Below are 23,904 nucleotides of genomic sequence, written 5' to 3'. Positions count from 1 at the left end.
ACACGCTAGAAACGCACCGACTCTTCCAGAAGTAGGGTTGTCACAGTGTGAAAATGTAACCTCACGGTTATTGTGTCCAAAATTATCACGGTTTTCGGTATTATCGAGGTATTTTTTTTAAACGTTACATTTTCAGACAACTAAATAAACCCTGTATATCAGGAAAATATTGTCCTCAGTTTGTGTCTAAATTTTGCCTAAAATGTGTTATTTTGTAATTATGTTGTTTATTTGTTTACATTTTTTCCCTTTAGTCTTTAAAATACCAATATTTGCCCATAACTTCTTATTTTTTGTCTGTTTGATGTCATCATTTTAAAAATATTAGACCAGATGATACTCAGTACTCAAGTAGCCTTCTAATCAGATACTTTTTTACCCTTACTTGAGTAATAAACCCTATATCAGGAAAATATCGTCCTCGGTTTGTGTCCTTCCAGTGAGCTTTGCAGATGTGGGAAAATGTCATCAGGCAGTAATCGTTGTTAAATTCATAATTATTCTCGGAGAGAGACCAACTCTTATCTGCCCCTGGGAGCCCCGTAATGCATAGCGTCATTTCAACATGGCGGTGTCCGCGACACGGTTTATATGCAGGTAGCGGCGCTGCGGCTGCTTTATATAGCGACTCGTTGCATTCTCCCTCAACCCAAATCCTCGGATCACGCATTTTAGCTAAAACGCTAACGTTAGCTTGCCTTGCGTTGACTGTAGAGTTGTGGGTGATGGTCACGCAGATGTGTCATGAGATTTGAAGCGTTGCTGCCTTTCACAGACACTTTTTCTGCACGTGCTGCAAACAGGATAGCCGTCTTCTATCAGCTGTCCCTCGGCATTCTTCAAATATCCAAAAGATGCCCGTACTTCCCACTTTGTCTTCTTTGAGGGATAATAAATGTCCTGAGCGCTACGTCTCCTCCTTTGACCATTATTTCAGCTTTAGCTTCAAGAAAGTTTTGGTTGTAAACAACAAAGTGCGCATGTGCCGCCGGCAACTTCAGCAGATGATACGGTGGCTGGTAAGGGTCACCGCGCCTACACCGCAGCCACGGTAATCCACCAAGATAATATATGTTTTAAAAACAAGACGGTTATTATTATTGTCAACTTTTTTACCGAGGTTCACCACTACACCGGTTACCGTGACAACCCTATCCAGATGTAAAGAGCGAGTCCACTCTTTGTTTTGGTGTTTACATGATCATAGAGCTAAATATTCAGACCCCTCAAAAAACAGTAAAAACGCTCAAAAACGCTGGCAGTGAATGAGTTAGCATCAGTGCGTGTGGTCAGAGCTGGTCTGGACCGATGAGGCTGAATCCAGTCCCAGCAGCGTGCCTAGGTAGGACTGCTCTCGGGGGTCCAGTATCTGATCGGACCTGACGGGGTGCACGATGTTGGCCGGCTGAGGCGTGAGCGTGTACTTTTCTAGGAAGGCCAGATCTGTCGCAGCCTGGTAGGCGGAGTTCTGCTGTGACCCGTGGGCCTGCATGTTCACAACACCTTGAGTCTGGGAGGAGTGAGACCCTGTCCTGTGGTTGCCCTGCTCTCCTCCCGCCATAGGGACGGAGACCAAAGTCACAGGTACGCAGACGTTTGTGGGGTCAGAGGAGCTCTGTGCGGCTGACTTGGGGTCAGTGGTGAAAGAATTTGCGGCGTCCTCAAAGGGAACTGAGATGACCTCGTCCTGTCGGGGGGGCGGCTCAGCTAACCGGACACTGTGCACGTGATCCACGTGGTACTTGAGTTTGTCTTTGCGTTTGAAGGTGGCGCTGCAGTGAGGGCAGTTAAAAGGCCGCGCGTCTGAGTGGATCACCATGTGCTTCGTTAGAGTCTTCTTGATCCGAAACGTCTGATGGCACTCTGGACATTTGTGTGGTTTCTCACCTGCAGCACAAGAAGTATACTCATGTTATTTGCTGCTTTCATGCCTTCTTTAGTCAGAATTTGATGGTGAGCAAGAATGCCACATTGATTTGGATCATTATATTTCCAGGACGGATGACTACTAAATAACACGATGATGTAGGGTTGCTCAATTAATCGAATTTTAATCACGATTACGATCTGAGTTTTGAACGATTATAAAAACAAAACAAGCCGATTATTTGCTCCTCCCACTTGCGCTGCCCCGAGTTGCAAATGAAGCGCTCCTCCCACAGTGTTGCCAACTTGGCGACTTTGACGCTATTTCTAGCAGCTTTTCAGACCCCCTTCTTGACTTTTTAAATCTTAAAAGTACCTAGCGAACACCTCAGAAACATCTCTGGTAACCCTTAGCTACTTTCTGGATAACTGTCGTCGACATTTCCTGCAGGTTAGCTAAACACTCTGCCTGCGCTCCGGACCGTTCTTCAGGACATTAGGAAAGGGAATGATGTAGTGATGTGTCGGTCGCTAAAGAAACGGCTCTCGGAGCCGGCTCCCTGTTGGATTAACCAGAGTGAGTGACACACACACCGCACCTGCGGACTCCTGAGCCACTAAAAACGGCTAAATGTGCGCGTGCGGCGCGCTAAACACACGTGCAGCTTGCCCCGATTGATGTGAGACCGGGTTGAGGGGTGGGGGGTGCAGCTGTGGTTGGGACAATTATTACATTAACTGATGGACTTGTAAATAAATAGTTAATAAATAAGGTAGAAATAAGTTCCTCATGCTGATAACTAATAACTAATCTCTCTGAGGACACGGTGCTAGTGCACTCTCCTACAGCACCTTGACACGACTAAATAAATGTTATGCAACATTTTGTGAACATCAATTTATTTGCATTTCTTTGTTATAAATGCCACCGTATAATTCTTGCTGTCAGTATTTGGGTCTGTACTGGTTAGACTTACATGAGTTAAACCAAGGTCTATAGCCCTAGGGTCATAGACTATGAGATGTAAGTATATCGGTCTTTTTATCCTGGGAATCAGGAGTTATTTTAGTGATCATCTTGTTTCTTATTTTTGTCCTGATTGTGCCCTGAGCAGTTTTATGACTGAATAAAAACAAATAAAATCAACATAAATAGAAAAATCGTCCTAAATAATCGTGATCTCAATTTCAGTCACCATAATCGTGATTATTATTTTTGCCATAATCGAGCAGCCCTACGATGATGTAGGTTTTCTCTGTTATAAATAAAATGCTCAAAAACAAATCAGTGTCTGCACACCAGATGAGACCCGGGGTTTCCCTGCGTCAGCGTGGGAGGAACCTGAGGATCCAGGACTAATGCTAACGGTTAGCTTCTACTAGCCAAGATGTTCTCTACTGTGTCCTGGCCTTCCCCGTCGTGAGTCAAGATGGGTGAGTCCACGACTGTTCAGTGACAGGGTGACGTAGATCTGTCAGGCTTTTCATACTACGTCTATTTTCAATCAGAAGCTTATGCAGGAGATAGGTGTAGGAGACTATTTTCATGAAAAACCAGAGGGACCGATTAGAATCAGAAATGAAAACATGGTTTTTCAGTGTTCCACACACTCAAAGGTGAGTACACGATCTCAGAAGTAGCTGCTGAAGCGAGCTGCATTCAGAAGAAAACAATAAAATGAATCCAATTCAAAGATGCAACCCTTTTTAATCAGGCTCCCCACTGGAGTCACAGAGTCTGATGCTGCAGAAGATGCAGTCAGATAAGAGCCGTTGCTGCTTTATGTGCTGATGCGTAGCGGTGATTTATGGTGAAAATCAGGCTTTTCCAGCCTTCTTAATGTGTCCACGCCTTCATAAGCACAGCCGCTCAGCGCCACCAACAACATGGGCAAACCGGTCATAACCAGAAATCAACCCTAGCCACAGCTGGCTCACACGCTCACACGTTACACACACGGCTCTACGAAAACAAGACCGACGCCATTCTCTTTAATCCAATAAACCGGAATGGCTCGCCTGGTGACTCTTCCCGCCCGTTTCTGCGAGACTGCTTTGGGAGTGAAACCTTTGCTGATGAATGTCAGGTCCGGTTTCTTTTAACTGCACCACATCACTCGTCAAAAGTCCGAAGTCAAGAGACCTCATTCACCCGTTCATCGCCTCACGTCTGACTGTGCCAACTCAGTGCTTATTAGTGTTGATGTCTCCTCCGCTGAGCTTTCCAGAGGGTACTAAATGCCTCTAGCCTGGCAAGCCAGACTAAATAAATGTATTATTTAGTCTGCTGGCCACGCTCCACTGACGGCTCTCGGTTGTGGGGCGGGTTCTACCGTTGTCTTTCAAATGATCTCCGCATTCCACTGGACAATGAATGTGACGTACTCTTGTTTCACTCTGTTGCATCATCCCACCCACCAGGCATATAGAGTGCCCTGATTGGCCCACAAAGCGGATAAAGCTCTGTGATTTGTTCACTAAGCAGATAGAGCACTATGATTGGCCCACCAGTATGGACCAATCACAGCTCTTTGTGTGTTTGAAACCCCTCTAGATAGCTGTGATTGGCCAGCCAGAGTCCTGGTAGGAGCTGCAGAGGTTCCAGTGGAGCATGCCTAGACCAAACTGCAAAGCAAGAATTTGGTCTAGTTCACTAGGCTAGAATGCCTCAGCTAGGTTCCTCAAACCGCTTCACCCATCCTCGCCCGCTTACGCCGGTTGCCTGCTCAGGACCACATTTAGTTCAACGCTTTTGTTTACAGAGCCTTGAATAGTCCAAGTCCCGCTCGCCTCCCTGATCTGCTCAGACCCTACATCCCTTCCAGAACTCAGAAATCAGATCGATAGCTCCCGTGCACCCTGAAGATGAATTAAAACCTCGTGGGGAGCGGGCCTTCTCATTCACACTTGCCTCCACGCCCTGTGGTTCTGCTGTGTGTCCTTTCAAGTCGGTACTGAAGGCCTATTTTCACCGTTTAGCTTTTGGTCGATGACCGGGTTTATTATTGTCTGTACTGATTGACATTTGTGTTTCACTGCTAACACTGGTCAGCACGGCGTTTCATGTTTTATTTGTAGTCTTTGTTTTTACCCTGTTGTGATTCTTTTACCACGTTTTTATCTCATCTTTGGTTTCTGATGGAGCTTCACTGTTCCTTACCGTACAGCACTTTAGTCAGCTGTCATGCTGTATTCAGTGTGCTTTATGAATAAACCCGGTGTGGTGTCGGTCGACAGAAATGAGACTGAGCTGCATTCAGGGACAACAGGTCCGTCACCTCAACATGTCGCAACAAGAGCAGTACCAGACTCTAAACAGAACATGTAAAAACACGCCTCTGTGGAAATTAAAACATGAAAAACAGAATTGAACATTGGCAGCCAGGTTCTGGTTTCACTTCCTGTTCAGCTGCTTCAAGCCAAGAACGCAGTCTTTGAACGCAGAGGGTTATGAGCAGAGACGGGTGGATGTTCAGATGTTCAGAGGGCAGTTCACAGTAGGGATGTAAGAAAATATCAATATGGAAATATATCGCAATATTTTTTCCTGCGTTATTATATCAATAGTCAATACCCGTATATCTCATTTTTGGAAGAATTTACACATTTTCTTTTCGTTTGGTGCAATTCAAACCGACTGCTAGGTGGCAGCAGTGTGCAACGGGTTTTGTTTCCACCATTGAAATGTAAATCCCTCTGTCATGGTTCAGATACCTCATGTTAAACATGCTAAGTATCAGTCTGGACTGTTTATTGAATCAGTAGTATTGTAAATATCGTAATACATCGTATCACCTCCCCTGTATCGTGATGCGTATCGTATCGCCATCATTTCACCTATACACATCCCCAGTTCACGGTCATTGGATGAGGAATTTCCAGGGTCATACTTTTCAGACGGGTTTAAAATTATTCACTTCGGTTATAAAAAAAACAAACGGTTGCCATCATGGTTTGAAGAGCACTTCGGACAATACCGCAAAGAACGTCCCAGAACAACAGCAAAAGCACTACCTTTAAAGAAAGGCTTTGTTGTTCTACTTTTAATGAACAATGGCTGTCACAACAAGGCGAGTACAACTACACACCTGTTATCCTGTCACTACCACATTTAGGGATGGGTACCTTTGACATTTGAATCGATCCGGTACTAATTCCCGGTACCTAGGAATCGATACCGGTACTTAACGGTACCAATTTTAGATACTTTTGAGTGTTTCATATTTTAATTCTCTTTTATAATTAAATACATATTTTTCTCAATGTATAACCATATCTGATAAATATCACTATAAATAACATTCAACTGTTTGTATTTTAACATCGTCCTTGTAGTTTTATAAGCTGATAATTAAACTGAAGCAAACATCTTTACTGTGAACTAAATTGACTGTGTATCTTCATTCCTTTTGCCGTCCTTTTTCATTTGATTTTTCCTACTGGGAAGTTAGAATTTCCGAGGAGAACGCGAACGCACCATTAGCTGATAACAATGGTAGCAATGGAAGCTAACATATCAAGCTAACGTTATCTTAAACAGTTTATTTAGCTGCTGGAGCAGATTAAAACGATGATGCCTCACACTTAGATCGTTGTCGCTGGTTTCATCTTCACCCAATCACCCGTCGCATTTAGTAAAGTGAAGCCAACCTTTAGAGCGTGTTCGCGTTCTTCTAGTCGGAAATTCGGAGTTCCGAGGAGAAAGCGAACGCACCATTAGGGAAACGGAAGCTAACATATCAAGCTAACGTTGTCTTAAACATTTTATTTACCTACCGGAGCAGATTAAGATGAGGATGTCTCACTTAGATCGTTGTCGCTGGTTTCATCATCACCCAGTTACCCATCACATTTAGTGAAGTGGACCCAAGCTTTAGCGTGCGTTCTTTCTACCATGCTGCTCTGTTTACAACTCGCTCGCAGCGACCGACGACATAACGCTCTTGCGCATGCGCAGCTGTCTAGGCAAGTTCTCGTTATGAAGGACGGGTACCGAAACGAGGCACCGTTTCAAATGTCGATACTGTGGAATTCAGTCGGTACCTTAAAAAGTACCGAATTCGTACCCATTGCTAATCACATTTAACATCACCATAGGTTTCATCTACCTGAGTGGGTCCTGAAGTGCATTTCCAAACTCGACCTCCCTTTAAACTCCTTCTTGCAGACCTCACACTGATGCACAGCAGTTTTATACCTCAGAAAGAAACAACAGGACAGAATTTCACATCGTTTCCAGACTTCAGTGGATGTTTAAAGTCAAACGGGGAAATGGAAATTCGTGTACTTCTGCCAAATCTTTTCTCCCAAATGGACACTTTTGTAGTGGACTGTCAGGTGATCTTGGCGTCTGAAACACTTCCCACATTCTTCACACTGATGTGCTTTCTCACCTGGAATAACACAAAGTGCATGAAGCTACCTCTGACTGGAAAACTGAGCATTTACTCTGAACACCCACCAGAGTGTATTATCTGATGCTTGGTCAGGTGATCGTGACGTATGAAGGTTTTTCCGCACTCGTCACACTCGTAGCGTTTGTCATCGTGGTGGACTCGGAGGTGGAGCCTGTCCAAGGGGACACGTCACACAGAAACTCTGAAGCATTCAGTCTATCAAGAACAAACGAGTCATGGACCTCACACCTGTACGAGCTGCTGTGACGGAAACTTTGACCACAGATGCTACAGAGATGAGGTTTCTCTCCACTGTGGATCCTCAAGTGCTCTCTCAAGGTTGTCCTGTCAGGAGAAAAGATATTACACTACTTGAAATATTTGACTTATTTTAATAAGAATCCGGCTGCCTTATTTCAACAATCTGAAGGTTTTTGCTTGTAAACATTGAAATATGTTGCTGGTTGGAAGTGGAGTCGTTTTGGGAAACATCTCCGGCACCTCGCCACTCAGCGTCTGGGTGGAATAACTGAGGATTATGGGATTTTTTTTAAAGCATCATACTAAATTACAGAGTCCTCATTCTTTTGCTGGTGTTTTAAAATGATCATGAGAATTCTGAGTTTGGCCTTGAAGAACATACACACAGAGGAGTGTCACAAATAAAGAGTAACGTTTAAACTCGATTCAATGATCTTGTTTGACATCCGGGGTCAAACAATCACATCAGTCACGGCGACGGCGACTGGAGGCGGAGCTCCGGTCCTCATTTTGTTGTAGCCCGGTGCATCTCGGTGAGCGAGGGAGAGACACTCCTCCTGCAGCTCACCGTAACAACACTAAAGGCTGATTTACGCTTCTCTATCAGCTCAAGTGCGGAGTCGCGCCCTTTGGAGGACTCGAAAGCTCAACTTCTCTTCTTTTTCTGATGGCGCACGGTAATCCAAACAAGGCCGTAAAACACGAAGGAATAGATGGTGGGCACACCAAATGAGTGCCGGTGCTCAACAGCTGGGACTGACAACTGAGGAATAGCACAAGGAGGCTGAAGCACTCAGATCAAATCAGGTATTTAAAGGGACTTTACGGAGTTTTGAATTTTTATGCTCGTGATTGCCCCCTCAGGCCAAAAGCGTAACGGCAACTTCAATAGTAGGCTCATGCCCGAGGCACGCATGCTGTACGTGCACACTCCTTAACGAAAATAACAGCTGAGACAGTCCCTAGTGTGTTTGAGTGTGTGTGTGTGTGTGGGTGGGTGGGTGGGGGGGGGGGGCGGAGGACAGGAGAACGTGCAGCTAATTAATTAAATAATTCGGTTCTGTAGCTTTCTCTTCAGCACAGCCGACAAAGGTGTATGATGGGTCAGTCCTCCTGCATGCTCAGATCATTCCCTTCCCTTGCTTGAAAAATTGTTCCAAAATGAAAGTTGAACCCACATCTTTTTTATCTGTGAATTCAATGCCGTTCGGCGAGTCTCAAATAAAAATTTGGGCGTTTTACTGTAAAAAATATACCATTAATGTAAAAAAGAAACTCTAAATGAACTATGTTCACATCCAGAATCAAACCCAGGTCTTCTGCACGAGAGTCCAACATCTTACTAGGTGAGCTAAAGCTAAAGCACCAGTGACATCTTTTGTATCTGTAACATTTATACCCTTGATGACAGCTGAAACAACGTTCAAAGAACGGTTCGGAGTGAAAATGGCTATTTTGCTGCTAATTAGCAGGAAATATCTAGAAGAAAGTTCTACAGAAAGTAGCTAAGGGTCCTCAGAAATGTAGCTAGCTTTGTCACTAGGCGTTAGGAACAGCGACAAAGTGGCACTGCCTCTCTCTCTGCTGCTAAAGCTACGGATAGCAAATGCTACGGGCGATGCCTGAGCGTGAACGCGCATGAAGCAGCCTGCTCGACCCGAGCATCTCTCTTTTTCTGTGATTTTACAGAAAAACAGGCAATCACAGTAAAAATGCCAGGGCTCATTCTACAGGACCAGGGCATTGCAGGAGAATGTATGAAGAAGACATTTATTATTTCTATACATGTTTTGGCTGTCAAACTTACATAATGCCCCTTTAATCGGTGAGTGTAAACTAACGTTTCCACATTGCTGTCATGGTCAGAGTTACAGTTTAGATGTTCCAACCAGTTTATATACACAGCAAGCTGATCATCATACTAGTCATGTGCTCATTGGTTGTGAAGCTGAGGGCTGGCATCAGTCCAACAACAATAAATCAAAGAAACTGATCATCTTTATAAATCAACAAGCTATAGTCAAAGTTACAGTGAGGCTAAAAGCCAAATGCTACAACACAGAAACCGTGGAAATCATTTCTATCCTGCCTGTTTATTATCTTCCTGCATCTCCTCTCAATCCTAAAGAAAAACTGCTACCTGGGTTCATATATATTCACCTTATGAATTACCTTTGAACTGCAGTTCTAAAAGATCTACCAACCGCAAAAACAGTGGAGTGCCGCTGCTCGCCGGCCGACTACAACGGGACCGTTTTTGTTGCGGAGTTCGTGCCGGAGCGGAGCGGAGATAGTGGAATCTTGGGGGTGCGTCGCCAGAGGACAAAACAGGTGAAGCGCCTCGCTCCGTAGCGGCGAAACGCATCAGGCACAAATAACCGACAGAAAACATGAAAGGAAATGAGCCGACATGAACGATCGCGTGTTAGTTTTTGAGGTGGCGACACCTGATTTGATAATGTTACTGTGGCCGTGCTCAGGACGCAGATGTCTGGAGCGCGTCAACGATCAGAGCTTTGCATGCGCAAACTGGTTAAGATTAGGATGGGGGTGAGGGGAAGGTTAAATTGCAAGAGGGAAAAGGTCACAGTTTGGTTAAATGTCCGTTTTACCGCCGGTGTCAGTACCAACGCTCTGACACAGCGCGTCGCCTCCGCCTCCCGACGCAGGGGCTCATCACCTGCTGGAGGACTGCATCTTGTTGCTCATTATCACGTGACAGTGACTAGTTGATGACAGGCATAAAAAGTCACTACAGAGCCGTGAAGTCGACTAGTCGACCAGTTCATACAACCCCTAGTTCACGTACGAGTTCTTCAACAACATTTAGCACATCTGTGGTGTTGCCTACAAATGAGGGCAGAGTCCAAACAAATGGCTTAATGAAGAAGTCCACAAGCTGTGAAAGTGGTTCTGTCGCGCTGCCTATTCCGGATACTCCTGGCTGAAATGGGGGTAATGGATGGATTTATGAGCCTTAGGTAGACCATTAAAAACTGGGCAGACTGGATGTCATCCAGCCCCTGGTGCAGCTGGATGCATAAGGTCTGTTCCAGCCCTCAGCTTCACAACCAATCAGCACACGACTAGTATGATGATCAGCCTGCTGTGTTTATAAACTGGTTGAAACATCTGAACTGTAACTCCGACCATGACAGCAATGTGGAAACGTTAGTTTTTTAACTCTCACCTATTAAATACTTGATTTGACCCGAACCACGCCAGAGTTCTGTGTTTGGTCGATGCTCAACGCCCAGCCCAACCCGTGTTCAGACTCTTCAGGAGGAAGTCGCGGTCCCGGACGCCGGTGGAACTCTGAGGGAGACCACAAACACCACAGCTCTGCGAGTTGATGCATGCTTCACGTTTAAGTTGCTAAACCACGAATTTCTGGCTAAAGGTGCCCGCAAACCTTCATTAGCTTGGTTAGCTCGTAGCTGGGAGAGTAATGGCCGACTCAGATCGTCAGAGCCTTCCTCTCAGCTCCACCTCTTTGACAGGACGTGTGACTGGGCCAGGTTGGAGGTGATCAGAACCACCCACTGAGCTCCAACGAACGGTGGTACCAGAAGGTTGGTCCAGTATTTTTACAGTCACTGGTTTATTGTTGGATGTTTGCCTTTTTGACACGTCCTGTGATGAAAACATACCTCTCTCTTACCGACTTTCCACAAACAAAGCAGGTCCACTTTCTCTTCCCTCCATGTGTGCACTCAATGTGTCTCTTTCTGTTGCCCGTGTCGTTGAACTGCCGTCCACAAATCTCACAAGGAAACGGACCTGCAGGTGAGACAAAAAACATCAGTTATGGTAAACGGCCTGACTTTATACAGCACCTTCTAGGGTTGTCACGATACTAACATTTCAAACTCGATTCGATACTGAGGAAAAAAAAACTCGATACTCGATTTCGACACTATTTAAAAACACCAATTTATCGAACAAGTTTATTCAAAAATAACATTCCTCAATTTATATTGCAAAAATTAAATGTTAATAATTAAGTGTATAAAGTGCTTAAACCTTTCAAGTATCAGCATTTTTTAAAACGTGCATACAAAAACTGGCGAAAGTTAACACTTTAAATCATGAATTGTCTCACTATATATACACTATTTGCAGAGTGATGTTTTGCTGCTTAAACTCTGTTTAAGGTGCATTTTTGTCATAAGATGTAACGCCATATGTTTTGTTCTGTACTTTTGAACAACTCTGTAGGTCAATAAAGGGAGAAAACGAATTTCTCCACAGCAGGACAAAGGTACATCTACCGGTAATCTTAATAAAAACAGACTGGCGCACAGCAGTGACGTCATTAAAAGCGTCGGTTAGATTAGCCGCGGCTAGTCTGTTTACGCCTAGAAATCCCAGAAAAGACCCGCTCGAAACGAACAGGGTAATCACGTTAATGATTCCTAACAAAACCTTTCGACATGAAGATGTTTTGGTGCAGATAATGTCTTATTTCGAGGCTGCACCATGGGTGCCCGTCCGAACCCGTTATATGGATATACGCTGACGGTGATTCGCCGATGGATCTAAATAGCCGGGGAATCCAAGTAGCACCAAAGTTGTCAGCGTGAGTAAACAAACGTACTGCATGCTAGAAATTAAGTCCGGGTTGCAATAAACGGGAGTTTCCTTTAAGCACATAAGCGTGAATTTACAACTACGTGTCGGACTTGGTATGCTAATTAAGTTGGGCTGTGAAGCGCCTCCCAGATTCGCTGTTTATGTTTTTGTTTATTTATTTGGCAGACAAAACTTGGATCGGAGACAACTCGCGTGGGAAATTGCAATGTAGCCATGCGGCGTCTTCTTCTTCTGTTTGTCTGGGAGGCGGAGGCTGCTTTACGGCATCTGGCTGTCGTGCGTGTCGGTGTACTTGAAGAAGGCTGTGTATAATAGTCCATAATATCGATACCACAGGGATGGAATATCTCATTTAGATACCACTTTCAGTATCGATTTATATCTAGGTATCGATTTTTTTGACAACACTAGCACCTTCTAGGGTTCTACAAGCCCCTCCCACACACACACGATGGTGATGAGCTACATTGTAGCCACAGCTGCCCTGAGGTACACTGACAGGGGTGAAGCTGCTGAATACTGGCACCACCGGTCCCTACGACCACCATCAGCAGGCAAGGAGGGTTAAGTGTCCTGCCCAAAGACACAACGACAGCACAGACTGAGCGAGGCTCAAACCTGCAACCATCTGGTTACAGGGCGGGCATTTAACCCCTCTGCCGCCATCGCCTCCTTATGATTTAGAAATAGGGATGAGCCGGATACTCGTTTCAGACGGGATCCGGTACGGATAAAGCATTTTTGACGAGTACGAGCATGAAACGAGTAAAACTCGTAAATATCTGTAATCGTGCTGAAGGAAAATCCTCATTGGGTAACTGACTGTCTTCAAGCTCTGTGATTGGCCAGTCACATAGAGGGCCCGCCCCTCCCTACACACAAAACTCTGCAGCCGGGAGCTCACAGCTCAGTCCGCGTCCCCCCCCCCCACCACCACCACCACCCCACACACACACACACACACACACACACACACACACACACACACACACACACACACACACACACACACACACACACACACACACACACACCCACACACACACACACCCACACACACACACACACACACCCACACACCCACACACCCACACACACACACACACACACACACACACAGACAGTAACGGATCTCTCTGTGCTTGCTTCACTGTTCACGTTTCTTCAGTACTCCCTATGTTTTCTTCAGTTTGCTTCTTTTTAAAGTTACTTTAAAGTTATTTAAAGTTACTTTTTTCGTAACGTACTTGGTGCATTTGACAAGACAGAGCTGAAAACGGCTCGTGCTGCGTCAGTCACTGCCTCCGCTCCGGTCAGGTTTTTTTCTTTTCCTCTCTCTCTCTCCTCTTCCTCAGGATCCACTCCCTCTTTCCTATTCACTCTCTCTTTCTTTACATTTTTAATCACAATTGTCAATTTTTTGCTCATTTTAAATATATTTTAATCATTTTCTAAATTCTTTTTTCTATTTTACATGTTTTGTTTTTGTGAAGCGCCTCGTGATTTTTATCTTGAGAGGAGCTATAGAAAAGATCTTTTCTTCTCTCTCTCTCTTAATTCATGCACTTCAATATTAATGTTCTGATTTTACTGATAAACTTGTTCTGTAATAGTTTCTTTACTATTATGATCAAAAACATTTAATCTCAACTCTGAGGCTGCTCTGTAAATAGTTTTCAAATAAACAATACACATAGCAACTTCTGATCAGATTTAAAATAACGTATTGATGTAAACCACACCCACTTCTGGGTTAGGCCACGCCCACTCCAAGTACAGATACAGATAGTGGTGTACTCGCTCATCCCTATTTAGAAATGTGAAAAGCAAAAGAGTGTCTGTGACCCTGTGAATGTTGCGTTGCGTTTCTCACCTAGGTGATACTTCTCTTGATGCTTTAGCCTCGCAAACCTGGATCTGAAGAACTCATCGCACGAGGAGCATTTAAAGGGCCGGTCCTGAGTGTGCAGGATCATGTGCTCCTGCAGGTGAGGCCTGCGGCTGAACGTCTTTGAGCAAATCTGTTGTTATGGATACAGAAGGTCAGGATTTAATCATCTCCTGTCACACAGGTGTGAGATTCGGTTAGAACCTCAAAGCCGAGCAGAAGCGATCCTTACAGCACATTTCCAGCCTTCACTTCTCTTTTTCCTTGCAGCCAAAAATTCCTGTGTCTGCTCAGGATGAAACCTGGAAGGAAACAAAAGGCCCAAACAAGAGCCGCTTCAGAACTAACCAGAAACTTTTGGACCATTCCCATCTGTACCGGGTAGCCCCAGTCGGCCCCAGCCTGGCCCGGTTGATTCCACACATCCTTGTCTTAAGCCCATGTGGGCTGATTCTACCCACCAATCAGAGGCTTGCTCTAATGGAAGGTGTGGATTTGCTGTCAGCAGTGGGTGTGTTGGCCCTGGTCGGCCTGAAGCAGACCCCCTCGAGAAGAGGGCTGAGAATGAGCCTTGGTTGGCCCGGAAAAATACCAGGCCACCCAGATATGTAAACAACCTACGCTACCCGGCCCGGGCCGACCCGGTACAGATGGGAATGGCCCAAAAGTTTCTGCTGTCACGTCCACCAGCTCTGGTGCACCATGCTTACCACTTAAGACCCATTTGTGTAATCGTTTGTTAGAAACTCTTCATTAAACAGGTCTCTGGACCTTACACAGCTCAGTCCAGGTAGGAGGTCCACCTGAACTCCAGCTGTGTCTCTAAACATGCTAACTGACCTTTTGACGTGCTTAGCCAGGGTTTTCCTACTGGCGTGGAGTTTATGACAGAAGGGACACTTGTGCTCCTTCTTGGAGAACGGAGCGTCGCTGGCGTGCTTTTTCTTGTGCACGGTCAGGTTGGACTTGGTGGAGTAGCACTGGAGGCAGATGTCACACTGGAACGGCTTTTCTCCTGTGTGAACTCTGGTGTGACTCTCATATTTACCTGAAAAACAAGAACAATTTGTCACTTCCAGATCCAGATCGTACCCGCCCACACCTGCGTCCCGTCTCTATGGACAGAACACGTGGTTTCACTGTGTTGTCTCCAATTTGTCCACTCTGGTACCAGTAGAGGTTTAAAGCAGTCATTTACATTGTGTGTGTGTGTGTGTGTGCGCGTGCATGCGTGTGCGTGCGTGTGTGTGTGTGTGTTTATACTGAGCCAGGATTCTCTGGAGGTTTCTTCCTGTTAAAAGGGAGTTTTCCTCTCCACTGTCGCTGCATGCTTGCTTAGTATGAGGATTGCTGTAAAGACACTGACACTAGTCAGTGACTCGATGCAACCTGCTGGGTTCCTTATATAGGAAACTTGTTACTGATTGGTTTAATGACCTGAGCTGTGTTGGAACGTTTACCGTGTGAAGGTCCCCGAGACGGCTTGTTGTGATCTGACGCTTCATAAATAAACTGAAGAGAATTCTCAGCTGCGACATGAAATCAAGCGCTCTATCCCTGCAACTCAGAGAAAGTGGGCGTTGGTGATCTACTTCCAGGGGAGGCGGGTTTCAGATCCTAGACTAGTTTCATGGGGACGAGCAGGGCCTGCTTTTGCTGGCTTTTCAAAATAAAACTCAACATTTGCTGCTAAGACAGCAAAGCACATAAATGCAGCCAAAATAAGTTTTTTTCCATGAGGAAATAACAATATGACATAGTAAAAAGCTCCACAAAGAGGATTCTCTATGATACGGTGCCTTTAGGACCACAGAGACAGAGATGGGAATGGGGCAGATCCATTTCTGCTCTGCTGAGTTTTAACTACGATCCTTCTATGTTGAGACATGCTGGAGTAAATCATTGTGTTGTGATATTTTAGCATGGAAGACAGGGTGGGGGTGCTGATTTAGATGTTAAAGGATTCAAACGGATGATTCACTAAAGCCGAGGGGTCGTATCAGTGTCTGCAAAAACACGTCGGACATTACCGACGTGTTTAAATGCCGGCCAACCCAAACTGCCGTGCCTCTTCTCTTAACTTCCGTTCTTCCTGAAAACCACACACTGCCGACTGTTTGTTGATGCGTTGCTCTGATTCCCCGATACAGACTTTTGTTTTCAATAATCTGCAGCGGTTGTCCCTGCTCTCTGCAGCAGCTGCCTGCAGGAGGGCTTCTTCCAACTATTTCAATTGATCTGCAATGGTACACAAAGACTGGAAACGTAGGATGCCCAAGGAAAGTCTTGCTTCTCTTGCCTCTGACTGACCAGAAGGGCTCTCCTGTCATTTAGCAGCATACCTTCTTACCCCACTGAGCAGACGTCCTCCTGCCAGTGCCACCAACCGTTTTATGAAGAAAATGCTAACTTAGCTCTATAAACCCATCCTGTCCTGTTTGCAACATCACTACTAGTTTCTTTTATAGAAGAGCCTGAGAAACACCAAATGTGAACTTGTAATCTATCTTGTTTCATAGAGCTGAACGATCTATCGTTGTTGGACCAAAATAGTAGTGATGTGTCGGTAACGAACGAACCGGCTCTAAGAGCCGGCTCTTTGAAGTGAACGACAAGAGCCGGCACGTCATTGGGAGCCGTCCCCTCCCCCCTCCCCTCTTGCTTTGGTGAAAGCTACAGGCGATTGGTCAACATGTGTAACTGCGTGTCCAGACTGTCCACACACAGAGCAGTAGGGGCGGGGAAGAGGGAGGATCAGACTCAGACACACAGCAAAGCACATGCGGGCGGAGGGAGACGAGAGGGAATGAGGAGGAGGAAAAAGACGAGAGGGGAGTGCGACGAAGACGGTGAGAAAATGAGCGCCAGCAGTCGGAAAGTGGAGATTTCTTAAAGTGTCTTCGTCTTCCTCCGCTTATCCGGGTCCGGGTCGCGGGGGCAGCATCCCAATTAGGGAGCTCCAGGCCATCCTCTCCCCGGCCTTGTCCACCAGCTCCTCCGGCAGGACCCCAAGGCGTTCCCGGACCAGATTGGAGATGTAACTTCTCCAACGTGTCCTGGGTCGACCCGGGGGCCTTCTGCCGGCAGGACATGCCCGAAACACCTCCCCGGGGAGGCGTCCAGGAGGCATCCTGACCAGATGCCCAAACCACCTCAACTGGCTCCTTTCGATCCGGAGGAGCAGCGGTTCTACTCCGAGTCCCTCCCGAATGTCCGAGCTCCTCACCCTATCTCTAAGGCTGAGCCCGGCCACCCTACGGAGGAAGCTCATTTCGGCCGCTTGTATCCGCGATCTCGTTCTTTCGGTCATTACCCAAAGCTCATGACCATAGGTGAGGATTGGGACGTAGATCGACCGGTAAATCGAGAGCCTGGCTTTCTGGCTCAGCTCCCTCTTCCCCACGACAGATCGGCTCAGCGTCCGCATCACTGCAGACGCCGAACCAATCCGCCTGTCGATCTCCCGATCCCTCCTACCCTCACTCGTGAACAAGACCCCGAGATACTTAAACTCCTCCACTTGAGGAAGGACCTCTCCCCCGACCCGGAGGTGGCAAGCCACCCTTTTCCGGTCGAGAACCATGGTCTCAGATTTGGAGGTGCTGATCCTCATCCCAGCCGCTTCACATTCGGCCGCGAACCTACCCAGCAAGAGCTGAAGGTCAGAGCTGGATGAAGCTAGGAGGACCACATCATCCGCAAAAAGCAGAGACGAGATTCTCCTGCCACCAAACTCGACACACTCCACACCACGGCTGCGTCTAGAAATTCTGTCCATAAAAGTGATGAACAGAACCGGTGACAAAGGGCAGCCCTGGCGGAGTCCAACCCTCACTGGGAACAGGTCCGACTTACTACCGGCTATGCGGACCAAACTCACGCTCCTCTGGTAAAGGGACTGAATGGCCCTTAACAGAAAGCCACCCACCCCATACTCCTGGAGCGTCCCCCACAGGGTGCCCCTGGGGACACGGTCATAAGCCTTCTCCAAATCCACAAAGCACATGTGGATTGGTTGGGCAAACTCCCATGCCCCCTCCATCACCCTTGCAAGGGTATAGAGCTGGTCCACAGTTCCACGGCCAGGACGAAAACCACATTGCTCCTCCTCTATCTGAGATTCAACTATCGATTGGACCCTCCTCTCCAGTACCTTGGCGTAGACCTTTCCAGGGAGGCTGAGGAGTGTGAACTCCTCCTTGAACCGTCACCTTATCGCGGTGGAGGAGTTTGAGTGCCCTAATGATCCTAGGAGCTATGTTGTCTGGGGCACTTAGTGCCCCTGGTAGGGTCTCCCATGACAAATTGGTCTTAGGTGAAGGGTGAGACAAAGAACGGTTCGAAGGATCTTTCATGGCGGTTAAAACGAAGAGTCGGAGTACCCGGCCCGGAGGGTTACCGGGGTCCCACCCTGGAGCCAGGCCTGGGGTTGGGGCCCGTGAGCGAGCGCCTGGTGGCCGGGCTTTCGCCCATGGGGCCCGGCCGGGCCCAGCCCGAACCGGATACATGGGCTCGTCCAACTGTGGACCCACCACCCGCAGGAGGAACATGAAGGGTCCGGTGCAATGCGAATCGGGTGGCAGACCAAGGCGGGAGCCTTGGCGGTCCAATCCCCGGACAAGAAAACTAGTTTTTGGGACATAGAACGTCACCTCGCTGGCGGGGAAGGAGCCGGAGCTTGTGGCAGAGGTTGAGCGGTACCGGCTAGATATAGTCGGACTCACCTCGACACATTGCATTGGCTCTGGAACCCGAGACCTGGAGAGGGGTTGGACACTCTACTTTGCTGGAGTTGCTCCGGGTGAGAGGCGGAGGGCTGGGGTTGGCTTTTTGTTAGCCCCGAGACTCTCTGCCTGTGTGTTGGGGTTTACCCCGGGGGACAAGAGGGTAGCTTCCTTGCGCCTTCGGGTCGGGGAACGGGTCCTGACTGTTGTTTGTGCTTATGGGCCAAATATCAGTTCAGAGTACCCACCCTTTTTGGAGTCCCTGGGACGAGTGCTAGATAGTGCTCCATCAGGGGACTCCATTGTCCTGCTGGGGGACTTCAATGCTCACGTGGGCAATGACAGCTTGACCTGGAGGGGTGTGATTGGGAGGAAAGGCCCACCTAATCTGAACTCGAGCGGTGTTTTGTTATTGGACTTCTGTGCAAGCCGCAGTTTGGCCATAACGAACACCATGTTCGAACATAAGGATGCCCACCGGTACACTTGGTACCAGGGCAGCCTAGGTCACAGGTCGATGATAGATTTTGTAGTCGTATCATCTGACCTGCGGCCGTATGTTTTGGACACCCGAGTGAAGAGAGGGGCGGAGCTGTCAACTGATCACCACCTGGTGGTGAGTTGGATCAGATGGCAAGGGAACATGCCGCGTAGACCTGGCAGACCCAAACACATAGTGAGGGTCTGCTGGGAACGCCTGGCAGAAGAACAGTTCTTAAAGTGTTCAGCTATTAAATCCATGGAAATGATAAATATTTGATATATTGCATTTTCTACATTATTAAATAATTTTACATATAGTTTAGCATAATTTTGGTTATAAATGTTCTCTACGCAACAGAAAATCTGAGGAGCCACTTGGGAGCCGAAAGAGCCGGCTCTCTAAAAAGAGCGGGAATTCCCATGGGACTTCAGGCACAGCCCATAGCTGGTTGTCGCACGTGTAATAATTGTGTGAGGAAGATGCCGTGTACTGGCACACACCGAGCTAATCTAGGTGCTGTGGAGGAAACGAGAGAAAGCAGCAAAGACACAGAGGCAGAAACAGTCCAACGTTTGGTAATAAAAGTGTAGCTACGAGCAGGTTAGCTAATGCTAGCGGGTAGCGGGCTCACGATCAAGTAGCATCAGAAAAATCACGATGGCCGTGAAACTAAGAATATTTAAAGTCTACGAGCAGAAGAAAAGTCCCCATCATCATAATCATCCTGTTCATTAGCTGCAGCGCTACGGAGCAGAACCGCTGCAGTCAGGTTGCTGGTTCGAGTCTGCTCTGCCCAGCACCTCTGAAGGTATACGGAAAACCACTGTAACATTTAATTACTAATGTGTAATTTAAACTGGACTATTGTTAACTCTTACATATTAGACATGTCACCATTACATGTTTAGCAGTAGAAATGAAATGTTAGCATTTCCATTTGCATACCACTGAACATGTTAATGAAATACATGAAATTTTACTGATCATAGTTTAATTATGGATATATTTAGATGATAGCAGGTTGTTTTACACGCTATTGAGCAGCTTTCTGATCACGTTCTGTTGTTAAAGTAAAAGAAGGAGAGAAAAAATGTTTCCCTAGAATGTTTAAATGTTTCCGTTTAATCCGTTTTTAATCTGATTCATGGATCTAAATTATGGTTTGTTGCAGCCCTACTCTGGGTTTGATTGTTTAACTGCTGAAGGGGTTAAATGACATCTCTGCTAAAGACCGACGTGTTGGGCAGTAAAGTTGGCGCGGTTTTCCATCTCCTACAAGATTTCGGCCACGCTGCTGACCAACAGACCCTGTTGTGAATGACTCCGCTGAGCCGTAGCTCCGGGTTTGTGAAACGGACTAAGCAGCAGCCATTTTGTCGTTAGCTTGCGTTAGCGGTCGTGTTGGACTGGTTTGAGGTGATCATCTGTGGACAAACATCCAGCGATTGTTTTATGAGATATTTAGCTAACAAAAACAAAGGAAAACACATCATCATCCACCTATAACGTATCCACCTGTATTTTCTGTACACCCACGACTGCAGTCCGACCCACAATAACACTCTTATCATCAAGTTTGCTGATGACACCACGGTGGTCGGACTCATTTCGAAGGGAGACGAGGCAGAGTACAGAGAGGAAGTCCTGAAGTTGGCAGCATGGTGTTCAGAAAACAACCTGTCCCTGAACACCAAGAAAACCAAAGAGCTTATTGTCGACTTCAGGAGACACAGCACCGACTTGGCCCCCCTCTACATCAACGGGGCGTGTGTGGAGAGGGTCCACACCTTCCGGTTCCTTGGTGTCCTCATCTCTGCTGACATCTCCTGAGCGGAAAACCTCTCAGCGATCATCAAGAAGGCCCAACAGCGGCTGCACTTCCTGAGAGTCCTCGGGAAGTACAAGCTGAACTCCGACCTGCTGCTGACCTTCTACCGCTCGTCCACTGAGAGCCTGCTAACCTACTGCATCACGGTATGGTACGGCAGCTGCACCAAGGCGGATAGAGTGAGGCTTCAGAGTGTGGTAAAGACAGCACAGAAGATCATCGGCTGTCCTCTCCCCTCCATGATGGACATTTATTCCTCCCGCTGCCTCAGTAGGGCAGCAAACATCATCAAGGACAGCTCCCACCCTGGCTTCAACATGTTCAGACTGCTTCCCTCAGGGAAGCGCTACAGGTGCATTAATACAAAAACCCACAGACTCAAAAACAGTTTCTTACCCAAAGCAATAACCACCCTGAACTCACATGCACCGATAACACAGCCCCCCACTTCCTCTATTGACCACCACTATCTATTGATACCAATTCTATGTGCAATAGCTGTATATACATAGCGCTGCAGAACTGTACACCCCCCCCCCCCAGCATGTTTTTTTACACTGAGTAGGAGATGCTCTGCATCTCATTTTACAATTGTATAGTGACAAAGGCATTCTATTCTATTGTATTCTACTCTATTCTATTGTATTCTATTCTATACGCAGCAGATGAAAACAAAGGAGGACCAACAGAAGGTTCCTCCGTGGGTCCCACCTGTGCGGTCAAAGGTCTTTCCACATTTGGGACACTGGAGCGTCTTCTTGCTGGAGGTCTGGATGATTACCGGCTCCAGCCCCTCGGGATACGCCGGAGTCTGGCTCGAACTTCCTGCTGCTGGTGCGTGACCTTCCAGCTCAGCCTGGCGCTCTGTGGTCTCAGCATGTGACCCATCACTCCCAGAAACCTCAGCAACTTTTAAGTTAACGTCTCCCCGCTCAACGTCCTCCCCATCCTCGTCCATCATGTTGTCCCCCTTAACTGCTTTGGTGGTCACACTCTCATCCAGCTTTGGCTCCTGGTTCTCCTCAAACAACTCTGTAGCTTCTTCAGCGTTGTTTTTATCTTTTCGTCTCAGTAGTGAAGCTCTTTGTTGTTCTCGAGTCCAGTGCTTCAGATCTTCCCTCTTACACTTGGTGGGTGTCCTCCGTCTACGAGCAGATCTCCGAGTGCTTTCGTTCTTTTGACCTGACCTGCTCTCTTCTTCATTTGAGACTTCTCCAGGTAGATCGGTCCTCTCACATAAACTGTGCTGTGGGGAGAACTGGTGGGTGACCTGTGGGCACTTCACGTCAGAGGAGCTGTGGATCTCCGGGTCCGCCCCTGCTGGGTCAGTGGAGGACGGGTCCACGTCTGTATAAGTTCTAGTCCCGGCCTGGACTGCACTCGTCTCCCCATCATCACATAACAACTTCAGTATATCCATCATGTCTAGGAATCGGGCTGCTTCTGCTAGAGCTGGTAGGTCCGTCTCTGCAACGATGCACTCGGCGGTGTACAGGAAGCCGAGCAGATGCTGGAAGACTGAAGCTTCCACATGGTCCAGAGTCACGTGGGTCGTTGTAGCAGAGCCCTTGGAAAGCTCTGCATGGAAGTAGCTGCTGCCGTGGGCCAGCACTGCTTTGTGGGCGCTGTAGGCCTTCCCACCCACCGACACCGACACATCACAGAACTTCTGTCGGGTTCGGTCCTCGTTCAGGAAAGCCAGAAGGTTGTGGCTGTGGTGCGACATGGTCAGCCTTCTGAGAGGTGATTCCTGCACGGATCTAGACCCGGGTTCTGGGGCCGGGTCTGGTTCACAGACCAAACTCCTACGCCTGGGACACGACATGGTGTTTGGCTCCTTCTTCACTGGAGTCGCTGTGGTTTTCAAAAGTCTGTGCTGGAAAACAGAAGATGAGAGATGAGACTCACTGGACCAGGGGCGTGTCCAGGGAGTGGCCTGGGGTAGCACATGCCACCCTTGGAATCTAATTGGCCACCCCACTAATTTACCTTTAAATAGGCTTTTCATTGTTCACAAAAGGCTTGGGGGTAAAACAAAAAAAAGCATAACCATTGGTGCCACCCATGCACAAAGTTGTGCCTCACCTGGGCCACCCCACTTTAAAAGATCTGGACACGCCACTGGACTGGACCAGCATCAAGAGGCTCAGCCTGGAGGTGACTTGTTTATCGTTTGGATGTTTACCTGCAGACGAAGCTATTCTCCTGCTTTCACCAAACAGAGCCTTAGACCCGAGGCACAAACGCGTCAGAGACCAGCGTTGGGCTGAAATCAGCTGCGTGTGGTGCTGTGGCTTCCTTCTGCCACCCAACGAGTTCTCAGTCTGACGGGCGGACCCCCGCCGAGGAGAACGTCGACAAACGACCAAGTCCACGTCTAAAACTCACCCTTTCATCGCGACGTTTTCCAAATGAGCTCACCTCAGACGTAAATGATGCCTCTGCGGAGTCATTTTCACCCGAACGGTGAGACATGCGACGTACACAGACGGAAAAACAAGGATTTCCTGAAGAAAGACGGGCTGGAACGCCCCAGAAATGTCTCTGCGGTTCTCGCGTGTTTTCATGTGCGCGAAATCACGCGACACTACGGTATTCTGGTGTCTGAGTGAGACTTCAAAATAAAAGCGGACTTCCGCTTTACTTATCACACCAGGAAATATTAAACTGTAATGCAAAAATCATTATAAACAACATGGTCTTGTGTTTGCTCTTATCCTGCTGATAGAAAATGAGGTCGAGTCTTATGTTTCCACAAGTGAAAAAAAATAACCCCCAAACGAAACAAGTTATAGTCCAGATGATGTTTTTAAAATACTATTAAAAACGTGTTAAAAAGTCTTCATTTAACTAATCAACACATT

The 23,904-nt window shown here is 47.1% G+C and overlaps 1 protein-coding gene across 5 annotated transcripts; it reads right to left on the bottom strand.

The window, feature by feature from the left end:
• Window positions 1-1,069: 1,069 nt before the first annotated feature.
• zbtb41 (zinc finger and BTB domain containing 41) lies at window positions 1,070-23,632 on the bottom strand. Of its 5 annotated transcripts, none has more exons than XM_054738677.2 (11): window positions 23,462-23,632; window positions 21,752-22,911; window positions 14,845-15,052; window positions 14,237-14,306; window positions 13,990-14,137; window positions 11,174-11,303; window positions 7,512-7,607; window positions 7,328-7,434; window positions 7,154-7,259; window positions 6,975-7,063; window positions 1,070-1,887 (listed from the first exon to the last, which is right to left on the bottom strand). In XM_054738677.2, the coding sequence occupies exons 1-11, from the start codon at window positions 23,605-23,607 to the stop codon at window positions 1,277-1,279; spliced, it is 2,871 nt and encodes a 956-aa protein (XP_054594652.1). In that variant the 5' UTR covers window positions 23,608-23,632; the 3' UTR covers window positions 1,070-1,276. The 5 variants fall into 5 exon arrangements, with proteins under 5 accessions (XP_054594652.1, XP_054594653.1, XP_054594654.1 ...); XM_054738678.2 differs by having other exon boundaries at window positions 21,752-22,916; window positions 23,462-23,630; XM_054738679.2 differs by lacking the exon at window positions 23,462-23,632 and adding an exon at window positions 23,126-23,423.
• Window positions 23,633-23,904: the final 272 nt, after the last annotated feature.

This window comes from Nothobranchius furzeri, chromosome 11, assembly GCF_043380555.1.
Source record: "Nothobranchius furzeri strain GRZ-AD chromosome 11, NfurGRZ-RIMD1, whole genome shotgun sequence".
Taxonomy (NCBI): Eukaryota; Metazoa; Chordata; class Actinopteri; order Cyprinodontiformes; family Nothobranchiidae; genus Nothobranchius; species Nothobranchius furzeri.
Note: the sequence above shows the minus strand (reverse complement) of the source record. Positions and strands in the feature narration are given on the sequence as shown.